Source organism: Protopterus annectens, chromosome 7.part0 (genome assembly GCF_019279795.1).
Source record: "Protopterus annectens isolate FY-2018-M chromosome 7.part0, PAN1.0, whole genome shotgun sequence".
Lineage (NCBI taxonomy): Eukaryota > Metazoa > Chordata > Ceratodontiformes > Protopteridae > Protopterus > Protopterus annectens.
This window is the reverse complement of record NC_056739.1, coordinates 754862204-754889572: the sequence shown is the minus strand read 5'-3', so window position 1 is coordinate 754889572 and position 27369 is coordinate 754862204. Positions and strand designations below refer to the sequence as shown.

Genomic DNA, 27369 nt, shown 5'->3' with positions numbered 1-27369 from the left:
GCAATGGCTTCCAACTTCTTTCTGATAACGCACATCCTGGGGAAATCCAACGTGATTGCAGACAAATTGAGCAGGGCCCTACTATGGCCACATGAGTGGTCCCTCCATCAAAAGATTATGGAAGAGATCTTCCAAAAATGGGGCCAGCCTTGCTGCAATCTCTTTGCATCACCATCAATGCTAAATGCAGCAACTGTTTTGCCCCGATCCCTCCCATGGGGGAGTCACCAAGGGATGCACTTGTTCACGACTGGCCATCAGGATTTCTTTATGCCTTTCCTCCTATCCCCCTAATTTCCAAGTTTTTGCAGAAAGCAAGTTTGTTGGTGACAACAATAATCCTGATTGCCCCCTATTGGCCTCATCAGATCTGGTTCCCGTTTCTTCAGCTTTATCTTCGGGATGAACCATGGATTCTGGACCCTGCTCCAGACCTTCTGACTCGCCTGTCAGGGATGGTTCACCCTAGCCTGGACAATCTTAAACTAACAGCTTGGCTGCTCCAGTTCCCCTGATTGCGTGGTATCCTCTCCTTTCCTCTTCAGTCAAACATATTTTGCTGTCTTCCCAGAAAACGTCTACATGGAAACTATACAGGAGCAAATGGAAAAGATTTGTTACATGGGCCAACAATCATTTAGAACTTGTTACTGCACCCATACAGTCTATTCTAAAGTTTTTGGCAGAACATTTCAATGAAGGAGCTGCTGTGCCACTGTTAAAGTCCAGTTGGCAGCAATTTCCATTTTTTTATAGGAGAAAATAGTTGCAAGATCATGTCACACAGACTCTGTAAAGCCTTTTTGAAAGGAACTACTATGTTAAGACCACCATATAAAAATCCAACACCTCCCTGAGATCTTAATTTCATTTTATCTAGCATCACCTGTCCCCCATTTGAACCATCAGAAACATGTGAATTGAAATACCTCTCCTGGAAAACTCTTTTTAATGGCTATTACTTCAGCCAGAAGAGCTGAGTTGCAAGCCTCATCTGTCAAGCCCCCATACCTAATTTTTCATAAGGACAGAGTTTATTTACGCACGCACCCCTCTTTTCTACCAAAGGTTGTGTTGGAAAGTGGCCTCAACCAATCTATAGAGTTGCCAGTTTTCTTCCCTAACTTCCAAAATAAAGGAGAATATTCACTGCATCGCCTAGATGTTCATAGACAGTTATGTTTTTACTTGCATAGGAACTCTGAGTATAAAAAGTCAGATCAGTTCTTCATCTCTTATTCTGATATTAAAAAAGGTCAACTAGTCACAAAGGTTACTTTATCAAAATGGCTTACTTTACGTATATCTTACATTTATAATTCAAAGAATAGACCCCTTCCAAATACTATTAAAGGTCATTCCACTAGGTCTGTAGCCACATCTGCAGCCTTTTAAGCTAGATTACCATTGGATACCATTTCTGCTGCAGCAGCTTGGGCAAAATCTCATACTTTTATTACTCATTACAAAGTGGATTTGGCCTCTAGGAGTAAAGCCCCTTTCAGTTCTATGGTTCTGAGAAATATTCTGCCTTGAGCCACCCAAGAGTCAGGTTGCTTGGGACATGGTCCTATCAGTGAGAATAAAGGAGAAATTAACAACAGTACATAAAGAAGTTATGTACCTACCATAACGTTCCATGTGTGTTGTCCATCTCGCCCTTTATTCTCACAACCCTCCCTCCATACCCCCTGCCTATATTCCTGGGAGACTGAGTAGCACACATTCGATACTACAGAGCTATATAGCCTCAGAACTCAGTTTTCTAAATTTCTTGAATGGTATACATGTGCATACATATATGTCTGTGTGTATATACACACACACACACACACACACACACACACACACACACACACACACACACACACATATATATATATATTGTGTGTGTGTCTTTCGGCTTTTCCCGGTCAGGGGTCGCCACAGCGGAACTCTGGTCCGCTAATTATTGGCAGTGGAGTTTCACATGCTGGCTTGCCGGGCCTAACGCACAACCTTCAACGAAGGAACGCCCATTCACGCATGTCGTCACACACAGTAGACGCTTTAACTGAGAATCGAACGGGCAACGTCTAACTGTGAGGCGACAACGCTACCGCAGCACCACCACCGCACATATATATATATATATATATATATATATATATATATATATATATATATATACGCATTCATACACACACACACACACACACACACACGTGCATATGCACATATATATTTTCTCTGTAAGACTGCTGAGGGCAAACAAGATCTGACGAAGCAAGGAGGTTGCATTGTGGGTAAAGGTGGAGCCTACAAGCTTTGCTGAAGACCTCAAGCTTGGAAAATGGCCGAGATGGATCCAATCCCTTCAGTGAGAATAAAGGACAAGATGGATAACGCACGTGGAATGTTAAGGTAAGTACATAACTTCTTTTTTTCTGTGTGTGCTCTATCCTCTTACTGTACTAGTTTTGGAACCATTTTTCTTGAGAAGCCTCATATTCGGGTAAGTTTTTAATTTATTAAAATCTGTTTTATCAGCTCATCTGAATAACTACTTAAAGCATCTTCTATTCTTTCTAGCCTTTATTCATTTGAGTATATGTTCCTCCAGTTCCTTACTTATTTGTAATACTTCTGAATGCATTTGATTTAATTGTTTTCCTCTTAAATCACTGGAAGCCAACTTCTGTACTGAGGCTAAAACATGATTAGTTTTTTACTAAACATCTGCAGGACCCTTCACCAGAGTTTTTTCTTCTCCTTTTTTTAGTTGATTTTCCCTTACATTCTCAAGATTTCTACTTGCTGATATCTAAGCAGTGTAGTGATTAGCCATTAACTGAATTTTAACCAAATTGCCAACTTCTAGTGGCTACTTTTTCTTGAGTCCTCTAATTGAACCGGCTCTCCAACGTGCAGACAACATGGAATCTCCTTAACAAAATGTTGAGGATGCTATTGAGGAGGGATAATTGGCCTCTTCCCCTCCCTAACCCAACATGATTGCATGTTTGATGAAATCTTAATGCAAAAAGAGGCCTGGTGCATGCTTTTCATTCCCACAAAGAACGTTGTAGAAGGATTGCAGGATGAGAATAATTTCTCCTTGCTGGATCCACCAATAGTGGACATTTTTTTTCAGAATGTTTAAAATGCTGTAGTAACCTCGTATGACCACTGCACCCAGGGAAGAGGCCAGAATATTTTATCCCCTAAGGAGTGTCCGACATGTGGAAGGAAACATCCCTCTGACCACCTAGATTCAAAGATAGTCAGACTGACAGTATGGATTGCTTTTGTTTCCCTGAAGCAGCCATGTAGACTTCCAAGCACGATATCACCATCTCAGCAGTAGTCTTGAAAAGGAACCCTACCCCTTGCTATTCAACTATTAATGCCATGGAGAGAGAACCTTGGGCTATGGATAGACTTGGAGAGTAAACATTTGAATCTGCCATCTTTTCTGCCATGGTATTAAACTACCAAACTCAGAGGCTGTATTTTCAGTGTCACATTTTAGATGGAGTTACCTTGTGGGTAACATTAAGAAAAAGTTCAAAATTCCTATGCTATGGCTTTAACTACTGACAGCCTGATTATCAGTCTCACTTATGATACTGACAATGGGTTGGATGTGGCAGGATCTAGTATAACAATTTGCCAGCACTCTGAGGTACACCTGACTCTATTTGTATATGATATCAAGGGGCAATTTATAGATTTGTGCTGTAGGGGCAGCCAGCTCTTAGGGACAGAAATAGATGAGTCATGAACATTTATAAATAAAAACAGGGCAAACCCTTACTTCAAGAGAGGTAAGATTAACTTTTTTCAATACTGCTTTATCCGAATGCATAGGAGACAGTAGATATCCTGGTTCTACCAACGCTCACAGCCTTATCTGCAGGAACTTCAAGGGAGTCAGCAATTCCTTATCAGGTTCCAAAAAGGATGCTGGGGAAAGGCTGAGGCTCTCACCAATTTTAAGAAGGCCATTACCAACTTCAGGGTGACAACAGCAATCCATTCTGTCAGTTTGATAATCTTTGGATGGACATGATCAGAAGGATGTTTCCTTCCACACATCAACTTGAGTGTTCAACACAAATATTTATCTGGAGTACACATTCCAAGGACACCATCTGTCTCGCAGACAGACTCAGCAGATACATACAGAAGTCCTACAAGTCTGTCAGCCCCTTCCATATCGAGGATAATTTTTTAAAAGGTTAGATACCCACCTTTTTTTATTTCTCCACAAACACAAAATGTTGCCTGTTCTGCGTGATTCCTCTTCATAACAATAATTTCAAAGGTGTTTTAACACGGAACTAGCCACTGCCTTTTCTTCACTTGTGTTGGCAGTGTCATTTTTTTTCTGAAAGCCTGAGCTTCCAAGTTAGCCGTAATCCTGATTGCAAACAGCCTTGACAGATTTGGTTTCCTTTGCTTCAGCAGTTCCGTCTAGTTCCCCCTCACTGTTTGACTCATTTTACATGTGTATGGACTGACTTCTGTGAAAAAGTCCATCTGGACCAGCAGTCCATGATTCTGATGGCTTGACTACTTCAGTTCAAGTAGTTGCTGGTTATGAAGAATTTATTCCTAGAGTAGTTTCAGTCACTGTATCCTTAGAGTAAACTTCAGTTTATGAAAAAGATATTTGGAATCCAGCCAGAGACATGGATCCTTTCTTCTCGCGTCTTTTGTACTCTGTGCTTGTGAGGTCTTTATGCCTAATCATTCATCCATTAAGGTCTATTAATCTGCTGTTTCTAACTTTGAAGTAGGTCAAGAGTCCAAGCCCTTTACTACCCTTAAGGTCTGTAACGCCTTTCTTTGCAGTTTAGTAAATATTTGACAGTGAATTTGGAGATGTAGTTCCCTTTTAAGGTATTAATTTTGTAGGTATTAATTTTGTATTAGCAAAGCTCACTCTCCTCCTCAGGCCTACTGCTTCGGCAGATTTGCAATTCATTACTTGAAAAACTCATCTCTAGTGGCAGTTAAGAGAAAAGTAGGTGAATCCCTGAACTGCAGGCCTCACCTATGACGACTTCATAAAAAAGAGTTTGGGTATCAGTCGTACTCTTGCACAGTGGTGGTAGCTCCAAAGGGGATTTAAACTATGTGGTCCATTTACCAGCCTTTTTCCCCACAGTACTTTAATCGTAGATTATTTTTTCTTCGCTGCATGGATGTTCACAAATAGTTCAGGCACTTTATAGGCAGCATCAAATCCATAAGGAAGCAAGATCAGCTTTTTGTTTCTGTCAAAATTGTCTTTTATTTTGACAAATCTGAAAAAAAAAAGTCTGCAGAGAAATTCTAGATTCCAGAAGATCTGTGTCTACAGCCACAGCTTTCCCCCATGATGCATCTTTGCATCTAAGTGAATTTTACTTTGTTGTTCTTCAGTAAAACTTTTGAGAAGGATGTGGTACCTACACCTAGGGTTACCACCTGTCCCACTTTGGGAGGGACAGTCCCTCTTTGGGCAGTTGTGCCCTGACCAAAAATATTAAAAATGGCAAATGTCCTGAGATTGTAGGACATAATTATGTCCCATATTTTATGTAATACTTGCATAAAATAGTTATTTCTGTATCTAAAATACCTAAATGTTACAAGAAACAGAATAAGCAACTAAACTGCTACAAGAATAAGCTTTCATTTAGGCAAAAAAAGTAAAGTTCTATCCTTTGTACTGACCGTGGGTATGTGTCGGCCTGTAAAATCTGATGTGTGTCCCAAAAATGTCCCACTTTGGCCATTTGAAAAGGTGGCAACCCTACCTACATCCAGGTTTGCCTTTGAAGCCATGGTTATCAAGGACATATTATCATAGAACAGCCACCAAGTAGGATCAAATGGGAGACCATCTTGGCTGCACAGCTGAACCTCTTTAAAATGAGTTAAAGTAAATAAAGTTGTATCTAGTGAAAGAAGTCTGGCTGCTGGAAGCATCCCGCCTTTTTTCTTCCTGAGCATTTCACTTCTTCCAGAACACTGAGACTTCTTTTGGAATAATTAATTCTTGGAAGTAGTTCGTGGGATGTGGTGTGCTGGGAAAGTTATATATGAAGAGGTCTTAACAACTGATGAGTCAAGTCCAAATTGTTTCTGCAGCCAGAGCTCAGCACTATAGTAAATAGCCATAATTTTTGCGTACTGTACTTGTGTGCTTAATTTTATTTCTGATTAATGAACCATTTGCATCCTTGAATTTTATTGACTTAGAGATCTACAAGTAAAGTGTTTTGTAAATGGTTATTCAGAGTAGTTCATTGTTTTTCCTGGAGTAGGTCTTTAATTGGCCTTTAAATCATTTTAAGCAGTCTGTGGTTGTCACGTCTAGTTCCATAAGACATCCACCCTTTACTCCTCTTCCCTTCAGGCCCTTAGATGGGGAACCATTATTACAGTCCGTGAGAGTGAATTATACAATGTGATAGATACTTGATAAGCTGTGATGTTAAGTTGTCAATCTCGCCTTCATTCTTGCTGGATGGGTTCGGAGCCAATCCTCGGCTCCGACTCGGCCTATACCAAGGCTCGAGAGCTATTTACCGGTTCGAGGCCCTCCCTATATCCCACAATGCTATGCGTCCAATACCCAGATCTCGTTTGCCGCTTCAGCTGTGAGGTTGCGTGTTTACCGGCTCCAGGTTGTATAAAACTTTGTTACTAAGTTTATTTAGATATAAATAGCTAATTTCTTGTTAGATATTTTTCCTTTAGTGTCCCTTTTCTGATCCCTTGAGAAATCCCATTTAGAAACTCTTTGCTAGTAGTTTTCAGAGCCCCCCCCCCCCACCTTATAGGGTAGAGTTCGTTTTTTCTTATATATATTTATATTTCTACTAGTCTTGTTAACTGTATTTTTTATAACAGTATTATTACTCTTATTACTACTATATTATTGTAGTGTTAGTTCTAGTGCGTGTGTGTGTGTTTGTAGTGTGTTAGGCACTAGTTACTTAGTTCCGTGGTACCCTGTTATAGTGCCATTATGTCTAAGGATGCTAAGGTCTCAGGTTTCAAGAAGTGTGACTCGTGCTGTCAGAAGATGTCTCTGACAGACGGTCACACTTCTTGTGTATATTGTTTGGGCCCCCTACACCTGCAGGACTCTTGTTCGGTCTGTCTTGCCTTCAGTCCGAGAGTCCTGCAGGAGCATAGGAACAAACTTATTTTGAGGGGCTTACTTAAGCCTGAAGGGTCCCGAGCTAAGCCTTCATCGAGTAAACCCTCCAAGCCCGCCAAACCGTCGGCTCCCTGTTCGGAGCCGTCGCCAAGTGGAGCTGCTGCCTCCTCGGTTCCGGCTGGAACCGACACTTTGAGATCTCAGTCGGCTCCTGTTGTAGTGTCGGCACCTTCTCTGAGCCGAAAACGCTCGAGATCTCCCTCTTTGGAGTCTGTTCGTTTGGCTCCGAAATCTCCTTTACTAAAGTCGGAGCGGAGCCATAGGTCATATTCCTCTCGGTCTTCCAGGCTTTCTGATCACGACCTCGAGAGGGTGGTCAGTAGACTCCTAAAGTCGCAGGCACTTGCCCAAATGTTATCTAGCCCTTCTCAACAGACTGCGGCTATCCCTGCATCTTCAACAATTCCTCCTCCGACTCTTCCATTATGTTTGGAGCCGGAGCTCGTTGGGGCTCGAATCGTCGGTACGTCGGAGCCCGATACCTCACATTTTGGCTCCTTCGTCGACTCCGATCTCTTCATTGGTTCCGTCTGTGGAGGGATCCGGGAGCAGACTCCCTCGTCGGCTCCGAGGGGGTGAGTGGCATCGGACCCTTGTCCGACCCCGTTCTCCCTCTCGGTGCCTCGGCGCAGGTGAGCTCGGCCCCATCGGCCTCGGAGCTGTCACTCTCTGTGCTGGGAGGGGTTCTCATCTCTTCGGAGCGGGGACCTTCCTCTCTGCCTGATAGGGGCATCTTCGAGGTCATGAGGAGCGTACTGACTCCTGGGTCGGACCCACGATCGGCTCCTTCGGCTCCTCCCCCCATGGTGCCTACGTCGGTCTCTGTTCACCCTCCTGACCCTAAGCGTGGAGAACAGACACTCCAGGTAGACCCATTGGGTGTGTCTTCCTCTTCCGAGGCCTCCCCTGATCATTCAGAGGAGTCCCCTCGGAAGAGAAAAATGTAAGAGGAAACATGTTGACTCCCCCGAGTCATTCACCTCAGATACCGATTTGGAGGATTCGGAAGGGTCCCCAAGGTCCCCCTCTGAGGATGTCTTCTTTTCAGACATCCTTGAGATCCTTAGGCAGAGGAGGAACTGGACTGCCCTTAACCCCTCCGAGGACCCACTCATGGAGGTGGTGGCTTGGAAGGGGTGGACGGCCCCGGACACAGTGGAACCAACTCCCCGTAGGCCCACAAAGTTTATTACAGCCCCGTCTGACCAACAGTTTCTTATGAAGGGTGTCCCTGTTGATGCCATGGTGGTTGCAGCAGCCACTAAGAAGGAGTTGGCTGATCCTTCTGTCCCTGTCCATCCACCTAATAAAGAATCTAGGACAATGGACAGGTACGGGAAGTGGATGTTTTCTTCAGCGACCTTTTCCATGCGGTCGCTGAACTACCTGTGCCATTTCACCCGCCTTCAAAGGGATATCCTTAAGGAATTGGGTGATACACTTCAGGATCCATCTGCTGCGGGTTCTCAGGAAAAGATTAACTCCCAGCTGGCAACCCTTAACTCCATTGTTAACTCCTCCATTCGGCTCATTTCTTATGCAGCCGATGGGGCGAGTAGGGCCGCAGGCACAGGTGTAGCCTTGAGACGACATGCCTGGATGCGGTTGTGCAACTTTGCTGACCCCTTTAAGGCATCCTTCGCCAACACCCCCTTCGATGGTTTGGCTTTGTTCGGACCACAGGTGAAGGATACACTTACCAGGTGCGAGCAGGAAGGCAAGACTCTCTCTGCCATGGGAGTCCATTTTTCCACTCCATCTAGACCATACCTGAAAGGTCAGAAGGGTGGAAAAATGTGGTTTCGCAAACCCCAGGGAGTCATACCTGACGCACATGGTGAGTTTCCCCCCAGGGACAGAGGAAGGAACAATAATAGATGCCGCCCGAGGGGCAGAGGGGGTCCGCAGAATCAGGGTAGCAGGGAATCTTTCTCTTACAAACCCTTCCAGCACCCCTGAGGGGCTGCCCAACTGTCCACCTTCGGAGGCAGTCGGAGGAAGGTTGTCACTGTACCCAGAAGCCTGGCAACTCCTCACACAAGACAAATGGGTACAGTCTATCATATCTGAGGGTTACAAAATTCCCTTCGTCCACACCCCTGTACAAAGAAACGGATCCCTTCCAGATGTCCCACCCACGCTAAGGGATCAAGCAGTACTAGAAATTTCAAAACTGCTAAAAAAGAGGGCCATCCAGCCAGTCCTAGCAGACCAGCAAGGATCCAGAATTTACTCCAAGTTCTTTTTGGTACCGAAAAAGCCAGGGGACTGGAGACCCATTCTGGATCTCAGCAGACTGAACAGGTCTATACAAAGAACAAAGTTCCGGATGGTCACGCTTCAGTCCATTCTACCCTTTTTGGGTCAGGACAATTGGATGTGCTCTTTAGACCTTCAGGATGCCTACTACCATATCAAAATGAACAGGCGCTCCAGAAGGTTTCTCTGCTTCCGGCAGGGAGCCAGTCACTATCAATTCAGAGCCCTGCCCTTTGGTCTCACCACAGCCCCCAGGGTGTTCACCAAATGCATAGCAGTGGCTACGGCTCACCTGAGACGACGGGGATTCCAGGTGTTTCCATATCTCGACAACTGGCTCCTTACTGCTTCCACCAGGCATCAACTTCTGCGAGCCAGGAACTATACCATTCAGACTTGCTTCGAGCTAGGTATATCAATAAATTTCGAAAAGTCTGCATTGTCGCCTTGTCAATCTATAACATTTATAGGCGCAGAAATAATCACAAAAGATCTGTCTGCAAAACTTCCTCCAGACAGAGTATCAGACATTCGCCGACATGTGCAAGTACTACTAAACTGCAAGACGATTCAGGCCAGATTTGTACTAAATACATTGGGTCTTATGGCGGCAGCGATCATTCTAGTCCCCCTGGCTCATTTCCACATGCGGATCCTTCAGTGGATGCTTTTTACCCAATGGTCCTTTCAACAGCTCCCAATGTCCCACAGGATAATGATCACTCAAACATGCAAAGACCACCTGGCTTGGTGGATGGTCTCCCCTACAGTTCTCCAGGGCAGACCATTTGTTCTACCTTCTCCTGTTGCCACGGTGACCACGGATGCCTCCCTGATCGGGGGGCATTTTCAGGGCAGGACTGTCCAGGGCACTTGACAACCCCTAGAATACCACCTGCATATAAACGTCTTGGAGATGAGAGCTGTACTTTTAGTGTTGCAAGCTCTTCAGGACTCTCTACCTATCAGGACTATTGCAATTCAAACAGACAATATGTCTGTAGTGTGGTACATCAACAAGCAGGGCGGAACCAGATCCTATCCCTTATGTCGAGAAGCACTCAGACTCTGGCAGTGGGCGATCTCTTCCCAACGGTTTCTGATAGCAACGCACATCCCCGGGAAGTCCAACGTCATAGCAGACAGGCTGAGCAGAGCCATTCTCATGCCTCACGAGTGGTCTCTCAATCAGTCAGTAGCGGACAAGATTTTCCGCAGATGGGGTCAACCTTGTTGCGACCTTTTCGCAACCCCTCTCAACAGCAAGTGCGAAGACTTCTTCACTCTATTCCCCCTCCCCGGCCATTTCCCCAGAGACACTCTAGTCCACGACCGCTTTGGGTTCCAGGATGATCCTCATTGCCCCTTTCTGGCCTCGACAAATTTGGTTCCTGTTCCTGCATCATCTGTTGGAGCAGCCCTGGAGTCTGGACCCAGTGCCGGACCTGTTGGTCCATCAGTCGGGCAGGCTGCACCAATCCCTTCATTCTCTGAACCTCACAGCTTGGTTGCTCCACTTCCAACCTTAGCCAGGCTTCCACAGATTTCTCAGCCAGTACGTGAAATCATCCTTTCTTCGCATAAATCTACTACCAGAAAAACCTATGCTAGTAAGTTGAAACGTTTCTCCTGCTGGGCAGAGACCAGGAATATAGATCCTTTTACAGCCCCTGTCCACACTGTTCTGGATTTTTTGGCAGAACTTTTTCGAGCAGGTTCCTCATCTGCCACCATTAGGGTCCAATTGGCTGCTATCGCTAATTTCCACACTGGCCTGTCAGAATCCAGCATCATGTCCCACAAACTTTGTAAGGTCTTTCTTAAAGGGACTATTTTGCTTATGCCCCCGGTTAAAGATCCCCCGCCTCCGTGGGATTTAAACCTGATATTATTTTCCTTGATTCTCCCTCCCTTTGAACCTGCGACCTCCTGTTCTTTAAAATTACTCTCTTGGAAGACTCTCTTCTTAGTAGCGATCACCTCAGCTAGAAGAGTGTTGGAACTTCAAGCCCTCTGCATTCGTCCTCCCTATCTTGTTTTTCACAAGGATAGTGTCTCACTTAGAACGAACCCTTCCTTTTTACCCAAGGTTCCTTCTGCGACAAACCTGAATCAGGCTATTGAGCTTCCTGTCTTTTTTCCTAACTACTCAAACAGAGCTGAACAAAAGCTGCACTTTTTGGATGTTCACAGGCAATTACGTTTTTATTTGGATAGGACAAAAAAATTAGGAAGTCAGACCAACTCTTCCTGTCTTATGCTGAGGGCAAGCAGGGCTTGCCATTTTCTAAAGTATCTTTATCCAGATGGCTGGCTTCTATCATATCCTTCATTTACCAATTAAGACACAAAGAACTCCCCGTAAAACCAAAAGCTCATTCCACCAGTGCGTTAGCCATGTCGGTAGCTTTTCAAGCAAGGCTCCCAATGGAATCTATTTGTGCTGCAGCCACGTCGGCCACTCCTCATACCTTTATTTCTCATTACAAGTTGGATATGGCCTCCAGGAATCGGGCTGAGTTTGGTTCCACCGTGCTCAAGAGTCTGTTCCTATGAACCACCCAGGACTAAGGTGCTAGAGACGCTGTCCCATCCAGCAAGAATGAAGGCGAGATTGACAACTTAACATTAAGAAGTTATGTACCTACCATAACGTTCCATGTTAGTTGTCTTCATCTCGCCTTCTTTCTTGCGTCCCACCTGCCATCCCCCTAGCCTGGACAGACTGAGAAGAATTCTTCTGAGGCCGTATTCCTCTACTGGACTATTCCTAGGTTATGTCCCCATCTGTTACCACTGTAGATAATCCTTATAGTTGGCATAGGTGTCTCCATGGTGTTAACTACCTAATGAGATCTGGGTATTGGATGCCTAGCATTGTGGGATATAGGGAGGGCCTCGAGCCGGTAAATAGCTCTCGAGCTTTGGTATAGGCCGAGTCAGAGCCAAGGATCGGCTCCGAACCCATCCAGCAAAAAAGAAGGCGAAAAGAAGACAACTAACATGGAACGTTATGGTAGGTACATAACTTCTTATTCTTGCTTAAGCTGTGATTTATATAAAATTTTACTTTAGACACAAGTATAAAGGAGAATTGGAGAATTCAAACTTGCAGTCTGCTAGGTGTTATAATTTTTATCAGTACATTCTGAATCCATAAGAATAAAGTGAACAGACAAAATCCCAGTAATTGAGAATATTAACCTGCAGTATTCTGTCATTGTGCAGGAGAGTGTGAATAAGGAGTCCCAGCGTGCTACAGATGCTCAGCGAGTCCTAGCTTCTGTCCAGTCTGAAGTTCAGAGACTGGAGGCTGAGCTGGACACAATCCGACAAGAGAAGGTGAGTCTAAAAATGGAGATGAGCCTTGCTGAAGTAAGTTCTTTATTGTGCAAATGATAGTTTGTGCACATGTCATTGTATCTGTCTACATTCATGTCTCCAAAGCAAGTCCTTTATATGGCATAGTAATGTGAATATACTGCTTGGAAAGGAACCTTTGCTTTTGGCAGCCTGTGTTGCTCTGTATTATTACTGCATGGGACTGAACTACTCCACTGTCTTACTTGCTCACTGTTTCTTGCTGACCTACTCCCAGCAGTAAGAAACTGATTCCACTCTGCTGAAAGAATTGTGACTATTAGGAATACCAGAGTTTAAAACTGGGACTATTCTTTTTTAGAGATCAGTATTATTGACCTTAATGTGCCTTCTATGGAAGGTTGGGTGCCAGGCTGGCTCGACACTTTAAAACTCCGCTGCCAATCATAAGCGGACAGGTGATCCGCTGTGGCGACCCCTAGCTGGAAAAAGTCAAAAGAAGACAAAGAAGAAGTATTACTGACCTTAATGAAGAGCAGGAAGGAGAATATATGCAGTAGGTCTTGTGTACAAAAACATGCAGCAATGATGACGAGAGTCCTGGTAGCATTGGATGAATGGTCTGAAATTTAACGGTTTAAATTCAGTGCAAAATAATTTTTCTGGGAACATTAGCTAAATGGAAAAGGTCCATGAATTTTGGTGTAAGATAATCCAATTTAAACATTCAGTGTGGCCAAGTAGCAAGGAAGTCCATTCAGTGTATAGAAAGAGGCAATTCCTGCACAAAAAAGAATCCGTACTGTCTGATGTTCTGATGGCTTTCTCTTCACAAAGATGTACACAGTTTACAGGCATTTCAGAAAAAAGGCAAAAAGTAGTTTCTCCTCTTAAAAAAGTCATATAAAGAGAGATTTGAAGAGGTTAATAGCTATGTACAGTTTTTGAAAAAAGAGACTGGAGCAATGACAGAAGCCTTAAAGCACCTCAAGATATCTGCAGAATCTAAACAACGTCTTTCATAAAATCTGTAGAAAAAGTCTTAAACTGATTATGCAGAGTGCATGAATCAGAAGATGAAGGGAAGCATCTTTTTCACAGAAAATGTAGTGAGCAATTAGATTAGCCTTCTCGTAGATTGTACATATAGGTATGTGACTGATGTAGGAGTGCATTAGATCGTTTAAACGAGTCATGTCAGCTGAGCATGATCTTCACTTTTATGCACTTTCCATCTGTTTCTCTGTCAGACTTATCTGTTTCGTTGGGAGATGAGCATGGGTAACTGACCTTGTAGTGGACTGGAGCCTAATCCCTGTGGTCACTAGGGCTAGAGTGTGGAAGATTAAGTACATCACATAGTGAGAAAAGTTAAAAGGCACACAAAGTGACGTGAGCAAGACACCAGCTCTAGCATGGAGAAAGGAGGTGCTGCGCCGGGCCCTTGTTTACTAACCAACTAAGGGGACTGGGCTTGGTAGACTGTTAGCCATAGCCTAGGTCTGGTTAGTACAAGTAATACAGAGAATACACTAATTATGTGTTTTAATAGCTTGCATTTCACTAAAGTAAAGCACTAATGTGCACAGTTTGCTGCAGATGGTAATGAATATAACAACAAGTGGGTTTTCCTACATACTGGAGTCAGCAGGATAAATGCTTGCAATCAACATGTACAAAGACATTGCAAAAGTCAGTGGAACTGGTCTATCAATGTTTTTACTCCCAGCATCTGTTCTGAAATGTTGCTGAGTTTTGTTTTCTGAGTTTTTAAAACAGTGGGAACCCAATCCCACATGTAAGAGGCACAACTTCAAAATGTTCTTTTGGAGGAGGCTAAGGTGCTCAAGTTTGAGCTGTGATATTGCTAGTGTAGCCTGTAATTGAAGATAAAAGGAGCGGCAGAGGTAAGGGAGAGGCATTGAGCCAGTGGTAAGTCTTTGTACAATGGAGCTCTGAAAGTTTGACTGTAACTTTCAGTGGGCGGAGCCTAAGCTTTTTGATAGAATAAGATCATGTACTTAACTTTTCATATAAATGCACAGCTCTAGTGAGCCATTGGGGTTACTAAAGAAGTATAAATAGCAACCTCTTCAGCACAAACTATTCCTATAGTGGGAGTATTCTTTATGTTCTAGGTTTTAAACTGGCTTTTATAAGTGACAGTAAACATAGTAACTATTAAGTTACAGTTTACAATATCTCGGCAATCACTTATTTTGCACACACACACTGTTGGCAGTGTTTTGTTCATCCAGCTGACAGCTTTCATGCGAGGCTAAGCAGTTCTGCCTGTGCTTTTTGTCAAGATATTTAGAAAAACATGAAATTTCTAGCAATATAAAATATTTTATGAGCAACAATTAACATCTTTTTACCTGCACCAGCCAGAGATCAAATAGCAACACAGCTGTGTTTGCTATTGTGCAACCTTTAAGATCTGTTTTAATACTTTTTATGTAGCATGGTTTAAAGTTATTAATGCAAAAAATATGATCAAGCAATATTTGACCCTTAGAGGCGAGGCTGCAGTGTGTTAAGTAGTAGCCATTGTGATGCAGTGCTGCTACTGTGGTCGGGATGGTGAGAGGAAACCGCACTCCTTAACAGGTGTTTGCAGGGTAGAATGAAATCTAGAGGAGACGAACACAAAGAGGCAGAGGTCCTATTCTGATTGTGAGCTCAGTATACACTTTGTTCTGGTCATGTGAAGCTTGCACCTGCCTAGACAGCAATGTATTGATTTTTTCTCATGATGGATGCAACAGATGGAATGAAATGAAAGGGAAAGGGTTCTTGGATATCCAGAAAAGTTAACTTTAGAGACCTTTTTCATTGCAGACTCACAAGGGTGGGTATAATGCACCAGAAGAATCAGTTATTTTTGTCTATGAGTTTGGCAAAACCATGTATCTTTGCTATTTAGCGAATCAGTGGCAGGTTTTATCAAACTTGTATTGCAGGGTTTCCCCGAGTCCTCAATGTGTGCAGCAGATGCACTGGCATTGAGGTCATCTGTGCATTCTGTGGTTGTGGTACTTTATGAATTTTGTGTACTCAATGATAAAGCAAAGGGTCCCGGGTACTGACTGTTGTTGTTACCTAGATTTAATTTAGTTAGATGAAAGAACAGTTTGTAAAGTGTGTGGTCCTGTCAACTGAGTAGTCCTGCAACAACAGATATTGTTCAGATGCAAGTCATTCCTGTTACAGTTGCTAAGAAAGCAGAGGATGGCTTATTAATTTAGTCTGTCTTAAAGCTTGTGAAGATTGCACCTGTGAAGGTACTTTATTTGTGTTAGGCTGCTGTACGCCATAATGTTTGAGCACTTGCAAAAATGCTGCATTTTGAAGAGAACATTTGCCTTGAATAGCAACATGTTTCTTTTTTAATTTTTCCCTGTATGAGGGCAGGGCTGAACTCGCAGATTACAAGTCTTCTCTTTTGCTTAAATTGTGACTTTATTTGTGTTTAATCAAGACAAATATAACATTCTCTATACATTAGGGGTACTGGTGTTGGTGAGTAGAAGATTGTGATGCTGGTTAAGTACTCATTTTGACAAAGTGAGCATAGACTTTTTCTGTTCCTGAGTATATAAAGTCTGTAATTTTAACAGACAATTCAAATCTATTTGCAGGTGATGTATGGAGATGTGGAAATTTAGTAGGCTGCATTGGTAGGAGACAAGTTGTTCACACCATTAGGAGATAGTAGACTTCTTTGATTTTTAGAAGCTCCGAGGTAAAAAGAAACAGGATCCTACATCTGTCAATTCTGATTTCACTACTTAAGTTTTGTGGCTGGCTGAGCAGAAAAGGGGTCATTTGCTTTCCCCAGTTTAACCTTAATGGTGCATTCCTTTATAGGAAGTTGCTCTGTTCCTCCTTAAAGAAGGATCAGATGCCTTCCAATAGTCCTTACTTTGTAAGTGCTTCAGCTTTACTGTCTAGTGCCTTAGTCAGACAGCAGTAGTTCATATTTCTTCTTGAAGCTTTTTCCTCAATGACTTATTAGAGATGGGATAGTCTTATTTTGGTAGTGTGGCCTTCTGTAAGCTCCTACTGTACTGTAGCCGTAGTATTGGCCCTATGAAACCTCCCCTGAAAACTTATGTGCTTGCGTGTCCATGGGGTATAACAGGAAGGATAGCTGTTACTATTGCTTGCAAAGGCTGACTTGCTTGCTTTGGAGGCTGTAGAGCCTTGTATGCCAGTGATTTTCATGTGCTGACAACCAAATGCTTCAATTCTTTAAGAAAATTAAATAATAATCTGATGTTGTCAATTTTCATTCTATCCTCAACTGATGGGTTTGGAACCAATCCTTCGGATCTAACTTGACTGTTTCTAAAGCTCATGGCAACTAAAAGCTCTCAAGCTTGTCCCTTACCCAGAATGCACCAATTCCAGTTATCCCAAATCTCGTTTGGAGCTTCAAGCAAAAGACATGGTCGTCCAACTGTCTTGAGCTTCATTTGAGATAAGTGCTGAAATTTTATAGTTCTCATATTTTTAGTGGAATTTCTTTCTGATAAATCCCTTACCTGTAGCCTTACTGTAGTATATTTTTTCTTTTTTAATTTCTGCTTTCTCTTTCCTGTACTACCGTACACCTTAGATACTATCATTAGTATCTCCTTTTATCTTCTACAGTTGTATAACATCTTGATACCATTGTTGGTAGCCTATTTACTTATGTTTCTTGTACTTCTCTATAAAGTCCAGTCTCTAGCCAGCCAACTCTCTCCCAATAGCTCTAATTCTAATGCAGCCACACCCAGTACCCAAACATACTTCACCTTCCAACCTGTTCCAACTCAACTTATTCATGCCCTACTTAAGAAGCTAAGACCCACCACCCTGGCTGCCAACCTCCTCCCATCAGACTTTCTGCAAAAGGCTACTGACACCATAGCATACCCCATCTCAATCTTGATCAACAGAGCTATATCTGAAGCTACTGTACCCACTATATGGAAAATCTTCCATGTCATACCTCTCCATAAAGGAGGCAGTTCTACAGAACTGTCAAACTTTACACCCATAGCTATTCTCTCACCTCTAGCTAAAATTATGAAGAAGTGTGTACACCTACAGCTCATGCACTACCTCACACAGAACAAGCTGTTGTCCAACTTTCAGCATGGCTTTAAGCCACAACACAGTACTACTACTGCCCTCCTCTCTTTCTCGCCATTAACCACAACCGCAATAACAACAAACTATCCTCAGCACTCTTTCTAGACCTAGCCAAGGCTTTTGGCATGGTTGACCACAAAATGCTTATAAATACCTTAAAGGCCTTAAACAATCATGCACTCCAGTGGTTAAAATCCTACTTTCAGGGTAGGCAGCAGGCAGTCCTATGGCAGGACAAGCTATCATCTTGCCTACCCATCACATTAGGAGTCCCCCAGGGCTCAATACTAGGACCTCTTCTTTTCTCCATCTTTATCAACGACCTTCATTCAGTCATCCCAGATGCTACCTGCATTCAATATGTGGATAACTCCACCTTGATTTGTTCTGACACCTCACCAGCTACTCTATTCACATTAACCCAAAATACCTTCAATACAGTGGAAAAATGGCTCTCCAATCAACATCTAATCCTAAACCCCAACAAAACTAAGCTGCTCGTCTTCTCCCCCACACGCAGCATAACCACTAACAACAGCACTATAATCTCCCCAGAAGCCTAAACTAAACTATTGGGTGTAATAGTTGATAACCTGAAGTGTGATGCGCATATCAATCAAACTATCAAAACCGTTAATAAAAAACTTAGCGCTCTTTACAGAATTAAACCTTTCCTTACCCCACTTGCTAGAACTGCAATTTGCCTGTTCCCATCTACTATCAACTCTTCTCTATGCCTCAACTCTATTCTCCAACTTAAAACAGATCTTAATAAACTATCATCCTGCTATAACCACATTGCCAGATTTGCTACTGGCATAAGCCTACTGGACACACTACTGTCACAACCTAAATCACCTAGGATGGCTTGAACTGCTTAGCCTGCTGCAGACAGTTCAACCAGCTAAATAGTGGCACATAAAGTCCTTTACCAACCAGAAAATACACCTGCACTAAAAAATATTGTCAGCCCCTACACCAGTACCCGGCCACTGCGATCATCCACTAGATTCCTAGTTCAAACATACAAATCCATCTACTCAGCTGGGGACTTTCTGTTTGCCAACTCTGTTGGAAAAGCATGGCACAGACTCCCAGCTGACTTTGACCCTAGAACCCTCACTAACTCGATTCAAAAACAAACTCAAGAAATACTTCAAAACTCATTGGTTATGTCCTTGCACTAACCCCGACTAGTGACCGCTCTATTACTTGGGTGCCTTACCTTCAACTACTTCTAACTTTTTTTCTACCACACCATTTCAGGAAGGGTCAATTGTATAACTGCTGCTCAATGCGTCTTAAACCTGAATGTAATGTTATGTATGTATAACTTTGAAAATAATTTTATGTTTTGTAAAGTGTTTTATAATAAGTTAGTATTACATGTACTAAATGCTGGTATTGCTTGTAATCTGCTTGAAACTAGCATTTGCTAAATGTTCATTTTGTACTATTATCTTGGAGCTTTTCTCCCGGGGCCTCCGCTGAAAATGGGCATATATCCAGTCGGACTATCCTGGTCAACAAATATAAAATAAAAATAAATTAATTAATTAATTAAAAAGTTCCTGTTTGACTTTGCTGTCAGTTACAATAAATTGTCTTTTTTTCTTAAAATGGCAGATAAGCCAGCTGGCATTAAAAAGTACATAAAGTGTGGGCATAAAATGCCTTTTTCTGATGCCCACACTTTGTGTTCACTGTTTGGGCCCTCTCCACTTACAAGAGACCTGCTGCCTATATCACAGATTCAATCCCCATGCTTTAGTGGAGTGTAAGAACAAAATTATCCTGAAGGGTCTTCTGCCTTTCTCCTTTGGAGAAGCTATGTCAGAGGGTTCTCCTACTAAGTCTAAACAAAAGAAACCATCTTCCTCAAAGCTGTCGTCTTCTTCTTCAGCTTCAGATTCCTCCAGGAAGAGGTCCTCCTGCAATCTGGTCTCAACCCCGGATCCAAAAAAGTCAGAGTTGCAGAATCCAACCAAACCTTTGGATGCAACAACATCCAGATCTCTTGACCAGACTGTATCAGATCCAATGACATCTAAGTCAGATTACAGGAAGTCAAAGTCCTCGGATCCGACTTTTGACAGATCCAGCTCGAACAAAATTAAAACCGTTACCCAGAATATGGTACTCCCCTTCCTTTGATCCTGTCCCAGACAGAATACCTTCACCCTTGGAGCACCCAAAGTCTCTGATCATCTATTGCGCTTGATCTTCTAGGTGCCTAACAGAAGAAGATGTGGAGAGATTGGTGAAGATGATTCTTCTGGAGCAGTTTCAGACTGGTATCCCTTCGGCTCCTGCCCTCTGGGTTAGGACGTCAGAGCATCTACAGCCCTCCCCTTACATGTTCTTCCTGTGACATCTTTGTTGGTTTGAGCTTTTGGATCCGAGCTGTCCATTTCCATCTGACTAAGATCTGGAAATAACCCCATCCTCAGATCCGAGGCTTTCTGGCCAGTCAGATCTGGGGAGCTGCCGTAGTCTGTCAGATCCGAGGTGCTATATTCAATTCTGAAGCTTTCGGAGCCATCTTTACACCACAGAACCTCACCATCTCCTTCAACAGGGGCAACCAGTACCATTACCCCCAAGATCCCTCCCAGGGAGTTGTAATTTCCTCTTCTGATACCTCCCCGGAACATCACACTGAGGAGGTCCCAAGGAAGAGAACATACAAGAGGAAGCATGTGGACTCCCTAGAGGAGTCTATCACCAAAGATACAGATATTGATAAGGTGAAGGGTCCCCACTGTCACCTTCTGAAGATGCCTCTTTTGGAGATATCCCAGAAATCCTTATGCAGAGAGGTGGCTGGGCAGCCAGTAACCCTACATCTTAAGAATTTGTTCTCCTGGAGCCTTTTGGTACAGGACCTACTAACTCCTGGGTGACTCTGCCCACTGATGAGCTCATTGACTTGATCTCACGGTGGTTGTGGATGGATCCAGGCACCATAGAACCCATTCCTTGGAGACCGGACAGGATTATGGAACCACCCGTGGACAGGCAGTTCTGGAGTAAAAGGTTTCCTTTTGATGCCATGGTTATTGCGGCAGCCATGACGAAAGGAGCTAGCCAAATAAAATTCCATTGTCCATCCTCCCAACAGGGAGTCACGGGCGATGGACAGATTTGGCAAGCGTGTATGTACCTCATCCACTTTTGTGCTGAGGTCTTTCAACTACTTGGCACATTTTAAAAGATTACAGAGAGACTTGAATAAGACATTATCAAATACCCCATCGGATGCTGTTTTGGAACAAGTTCAGTTGAATACCCTTCAGTCTATATCCAATTCATCCATGGGGTTGATTTCAAACATAGCAGAGGGAACCTCAAGGGCAGTGGGTTCAGACATTTCCTTTTCCCTAAGGAGACATACCTGGATGTGCCTTTGTGAGTTTGCAGAGCCCTTCAAGTCCTCTTTTGTCAATACCCCTTTGACGGAACATCCTTATTTGGCCCTAAGGTAAAGGATACTCTATCCAGGTGCGAGAAGGATGGAATCACCTTGTCTGTTGTGGGCGTTTATTTTTCAACCCCTCAATGAGCCTTTTCCAGGAATCAACGAGCTGGTCAGAAAATGTGGTTCAAAAAGTCTCATGGCCCTTTCCAGCACACATGGAGGAGGTTCCCCCAAAGGCAGAGGAGGGAATTCTAATGGACATAGCCACCCTTGAGGCAGAGGTGGCATGCAGAATCAGGATTCCAGAGATTCATGCTTTGAGGATCCCTACAAGTGCTCCTGAAAGAAGGCCTGATGGTTATCCCTGCACCAGAGATCCTGGCTAGATATAACAAAAGACACTTGAATGCAGAGGATTATTTCCAGAGGATATTTAATACCCTTTCCCCTTCCATCTCCAATGTCAAGAAACATTCCCAATGTTCCACCCATTCAGATGGAACAAGCAGTGATTCAAATACAAAAGCTGCTAGAAAAGAGTTCTCCAAGAGGTTCCCACCAGACCAGATAGAATCCGGAACTTAACTGAGGTTCTTTTTAGTGCCAGAGAAGATGGGACTGGAAACCAATTCTGGATCTCACCAAACTAAACAAGATTGTTCAAAGAACCAAGTTTTGCACCGTCACGGTTCAGCCCATTCTCCCTTTTTTGAGCAAGGATGACTGGATGTGCTCAATAGACCTTCAACACACATACTGTCATATAAAGATGAACAGATGATCCAGAAGGTACTTGCGCCTCTGGCTGATATCTGGTCATTACCAATGCAGACTTCTACCCTTTCACCACATCCCCCAGGGTGTTTACCAAATGCAAAGCAGTAGTAGCAGCTCATTCAGACTACAGGGATTCCAAGTGTTTCCATACTTAGTTGACTGGCTCATATGAGCTCCGACCAGGCATCAACTCATATTGGCAAAGGACCAGGCTGTCCAGACTTCGCTTCTGAGGATAACCATAAACTACGAGAAATCTTCTCTACAGCCTACCCAGAGCCTCGAGTTTATAGCAGCATTTCTCAGTACGAAAACTACCACTGCATTACTGCCACTATCGAGAGTTCAAGCAATAAGGCCACAAGTCAAGAAGATGAATGGCAATGCCACAATTTCAGCACTGGGATTAGTGATGGTAACAATAACATTAATACTGCTAGTCAGAGTTTACATGAGAGTTCTTCAGTGGATGCTAGCTTCCCAGTGGTCACTTCATCAGTCTGTATCCATACCAGATAAGAATCACTCAGACATGCAAGAGAGACCTGGAATGGTGGATTCATTCAGACCAAGTTCTTCTAGGCCGGTCATTCATTCCCCTTCACTGCAAGGCCATAGTGACCACGGGTGCTTCCCAGCTAGGGTGTGGGGAGGAGTTATCTGAGGAAGACATTCCAAGGCACCTGGTCCCCCGAGGAGGCCAATTTGCATATAAATGCCCTAGAGATGAGAGCAGTGCTGTTAGCATTGCAGGCACTCCAGGATGCTCTCCCCTTAGGGACTATTGCAATACAAATGGACAACATGTAAGTGGTTTGGTACATCAACAAACAAGGAAGAACCAAATCCTACCCATTATGTCAAGAAGCTGTCAAAGTGTGACAGTGGGTGATCTCTTTCAACCACTTTCTCTTAGCAAAGCACATTCCGGGGAAATCCAGTGGGATAGCAGGCACAGTGAGCAGGTGCATTCTTCTACCCCATGAATGGTCTCTCAACAAGAATATTGCAGACAAGATATTACATCATTGGGCCGGCCTTGCTGAGATAAGTTTGCTTCCCCCCTGAACAACAAGTGCAGCAGCCACTTTGCCCTAATCCCCCCAGAAGGGGAATCTCCGAGGGATGCTGTACTTTACGATTGGCCCCCCTCGGTCTCCTGTATGCATACCCACCCATTCTTTCAGAAAGCTTCCATGTTGAAGAGCAAAGTCATCTTCATTGCTCCATATTAGCCTTGACAGATTTGGACTCCCTTTCTTTGGCCTCCTCTAATTGAAGCACTTTGGTTTCTGGATCCAATTCCAGACCTTCAGTCTCACCTGACAGACATGATACACCCAGATTTGGCAAACCTTAGGCTGACTGCCTAACATCTCCAATGCCATTGATAGCTAGACAACCAATGTTCTCTTCTCCTATCCATCACATTCTGATGTCCTCCCACAAGCTTTCCAAAAGGAAACTATTCCAGTAAAGGGAAAACATTTGTTTTTGGGCTCAAAACCATAACATTAATGCTTTTACAGCTCCCATGCATAACATATTGAATTTTTTTATTGCATCGCTTTGATAAAGGAGCTAGTTCTTCTACAGTTAGCCCCCCAAATTGCCATATTGGGATAAATGTCTCATCAGTAGCATCTCATAAGTTAAATAAAGCATTTTTAAGAGGCATACTACTCTTAAGGTCTCCCTTTAATCCTTGGGAATCTAAATTTAGTATTGCAGAACCTTACTCAATCTCCATGTGAGCCCACAGCTGCATGTGATCTTACATATCTTTTGTGGAAGACAAATTTCTTAGTAGCTATTACTCAGGCCAGAAGAATTTCTGAGATCCAAGCATTATCTTCAAAACCTCCATACTTGATTTTTCATAGGGACAGGGTGACCTTGTCTATCAATGCATCATTATATAAAGGTGGTGTCACAATCCGATATTAATCAGCCTATTAATTTGCCTGTATTCTTCCCTAAATTTTCTAACAAAGGTGAATATGTGTTACACTTATTGGATGTTCACAGGCAATTGCTGTTTTACTTGCATAGGACAAAACTTCAGGAAATCGGATCAACTGTTTGTTTCATTTACAGAACCTACACTGGGTAAAGCAAAATTACCAAAGTTACACTTTATAAATGGATAACAAATTCCTTTGTGTATAACAAATTGGGCATCATTCTTGCAAAAAGAATTTGTGCTCATTCTAGATCCATGGCAACTTCTTCAACATTTCAGTCCAGAATGTCCATGGACGATATTTGTGCAGCAGCTACTTGGGCTACTCCCCATACCTTTGTTACTCATTGGAAGTTCAATCTGGTCAACAGAGGAAGGGCATAATTTGGTTCAGTGGTGCTAAGGAATATCCTTCCTTGAGTCCACCCTAGGAATTAGGTAGCTGGGGACTGTCATCTGTCATCAGATAAAGAAGTTATGTACTCACCATAATGCTCCATCTGTGTTGTCCATTTTCATTCTTCCTCAACTCCCCTCCTACCAACCCCATCCTAAAGGCTGCTGGAAGATCGAGTGTGTATGGATCCATTTATTTTTATTATATGCGTATCTCCAGAGATGGCTTTTCCACAGTAATTTTCATCTTTTGTTTTCTATTATAGCAGCAAACAAGATCTGCGGTAACTGGGGTTGGTGCATTGTGGGTAAGGGAGAAGCTCAAGAGTTTTGGTTGCTATGAGCTTTTGCAACCGCCAAGTCGGATCTGAGGGATTGGATCCGAACTCATCAGTTGAAGAATGAAAATGGACAACACAGATGGAACATTATGGCGAGTAAATAACTTATTTATCTCCCCTTGCACTGTTTAAACATTTTGAACAATTTAGTTGTTGAGTGTTGCACTCCTAAGTTGGTTTGAAAAAAAAAAAAAGGGTCCATTGGAATCGGTGCCTTATCCTAGCAAGCAAATTCAAATGAATAGTCTTGATATACCAGTGCATACAGTGATTATTGTTACTGTCTCACTCCTTAATTGGCGATGCCTTCCAAAACCTTCTTAAACACCTGGTCTAGCTACTGTTCTCATTCCAAGTTTATAACTGAGGCATGTGGCCCACCTCTACCACTATTTCACCCTGCCCCCAGAAGTGATGCAACCATGCAAAGCCTCCTTATTCCTGTCCTCCCTCATGCCAGCTCTAAAAGGTGCCTGAGCTGATAACTGAGCTCTAGCTGTATGGGTTATAGTCAGGACTTTGTTATTATGTGCCAATAGGTCTGACAATATGTTTACTTGTTTTTTAAACATCTTTATTAAATCATCACATTTTAAGTAGTAGCATGAGTTTCCATTCATTTAAATGAAGAGAAAGCAAACCATAACAGTTTCAGTTCTTATACTTTCATAGGTGTCTACTAGGCTAATAAACACTGAGGCTAGCCATGCATCCCATATCTCTGACCAGTTCTGGTACCCTTGGTAGTGTTATACTGAAAATGTGTTCTCTTTTGGTAGTGTTATACAATACGTGTGTTCTGTGCTGGTAAGCATACCTCTCAACTGTCCAGATTTTCGCCTCATATTTTGGTCTGTTCCTCATAAATTTTGTGGTTTTCTGGCAAATCACCGGGATGATTTGAGGATTGAGGTCACCAAATAATGACATCCATTTGAGTTTCGGGCTTCATATCATTCAGAAAATGTATGTTAGCACAATCTCTGTTACTCTAGCAACGTTCCAAGTTTATAAGAGCAACATTTAAAATCTGTCCCTATTTTTAGCCCTTTGTCTCACCATTTTGTCAGGCTTTGTCAGGATTTTTTGCAGTAAGAGGTTGAGAGGTGTGGTCGGTAATGGCATATACTGTATGTCTGTATGTTTTTTCTCCAATATTTGTTTTATTCACTCCAATATTACATAATTTTCTTACTTCTTGCTTCTCTTAACCTCACTCCTCCTCCTCCCGATTGGAATTTGTATGAATAATACATGCAATGTAACATTTATTTATATGACATTTGTTTTCCCACAACTCCAGTTATTTAATCTCCCGTACAATATCTAAAAAGTTTTATGTTGGCAATAGATTTTAGATTTCAATTTTTATTTGGTAACTGCTCTTTTGCCAATAGCATAAAATTTGATAATCTTGTAATATTTGCAGTTCAGATCCTATATCCCAATTTAAAGTAATTTCCTTATTTTTAGCCATTTGTTCCACCAGCATTTCTGTCAAAGTACTCAGTAGGGAATTGGTAAAATCTGCCAACTTGTTATATTTCTAAAACATGCTCCCAATCATCTCTTTCTCATCACAGCTCCAGCATTTGCTTATCTCCTTGAGAAAAGTCCTCTGAAGTCTATTTCGGGTATAAAAATATTTATGCAAACCTTTTCATGCAAATATCATAAACCTTCTGGACTTGCAAACTTGGGAACTGTACACATTTCCATTGTTTCTTTATAAATTGCCATTCCATTCCATTTTCCCCAGTTTTTCTAACCTCCACTGACTGATAGCTGTTTTATGCACTCTACTGCAACAACTTCTTTTTTAAACTCCGCTTAAAACTCTGCTAGAGCTTGTCTTTCATTTAACTGTCCCCTATCCATTTTGCTTTCTCTTTGCCTTCATCCTTTTATCAGTCCCTGATAGGGAAGGTAGTCTCTAGTCTGCAGTCTTAACTTCTGCTTACCCTCATCCCACTCTGGTACCTTTCACACCTGAGTAATTTGCTCCCAAGTCCCCCTGTTGTTTATTTTCTGTATCCATGCTTGTAGACATAGCTACTTGTAAAATCTCCTTTCCTCATTTACAAGACCAAGGGGACAAAAGACATTGCACTGTTTATATCTTGCTATCCACATCTATAATCAAGAGCTTTCAGTTTCTTAATTTTTGCATTTTTAATGTCTTCCCACATATCCTTAACTGTTGTAGTGGAATCCTTTTAATCCATAAAGATTACTGAACTAACTTATGCATGTGGACATAAAGCCTGTAACAGTGAATTATATTGATTTATTTTATATCTCAAAAAGACTTGAAACTGTCCCGAAGTGTTCTGTAACACTGAAATGTCCTTTTCTGGATTTAAGTACAAAATATCATCTGCAAATAAAGCTTACTTTTCATGAGTACCCCTACCAGTCATATACTGGAATTTATGAATCTCTTACTTTCTTTGTCAGTGGCACTAAATATAAATGAAATAGCAATGGGTAGAGAAGACATCACTTTTTGGTTCTCCTTTTCAGCCACAACTTGTCAGAAATAAACCCTCCCACT

General features: G+C 42.6%; 1 protein-coding gene across 1 annotated transcript in view; it reads left to right on the top strand.

Moving 5' to 3' along the window:
* Positions 1–27369, top strand: part of CNTROB (centrobin, centriole duplication and spindle assembly protein) — a 1846056-nt gene that overhangs the window by 696874 nt on the left and 1121813 nt on the right. Inside the window, exon 9 of the mRNA XM_044077286.1 lies at positions 12686–12799. Within this exon, the coding sequence (XP_043933221.1) occupies positions 12686–12799 (114 nt within the window). The remainder of the gene's footprint in view (positions 1–12685; positions 12800–27369) is intronic.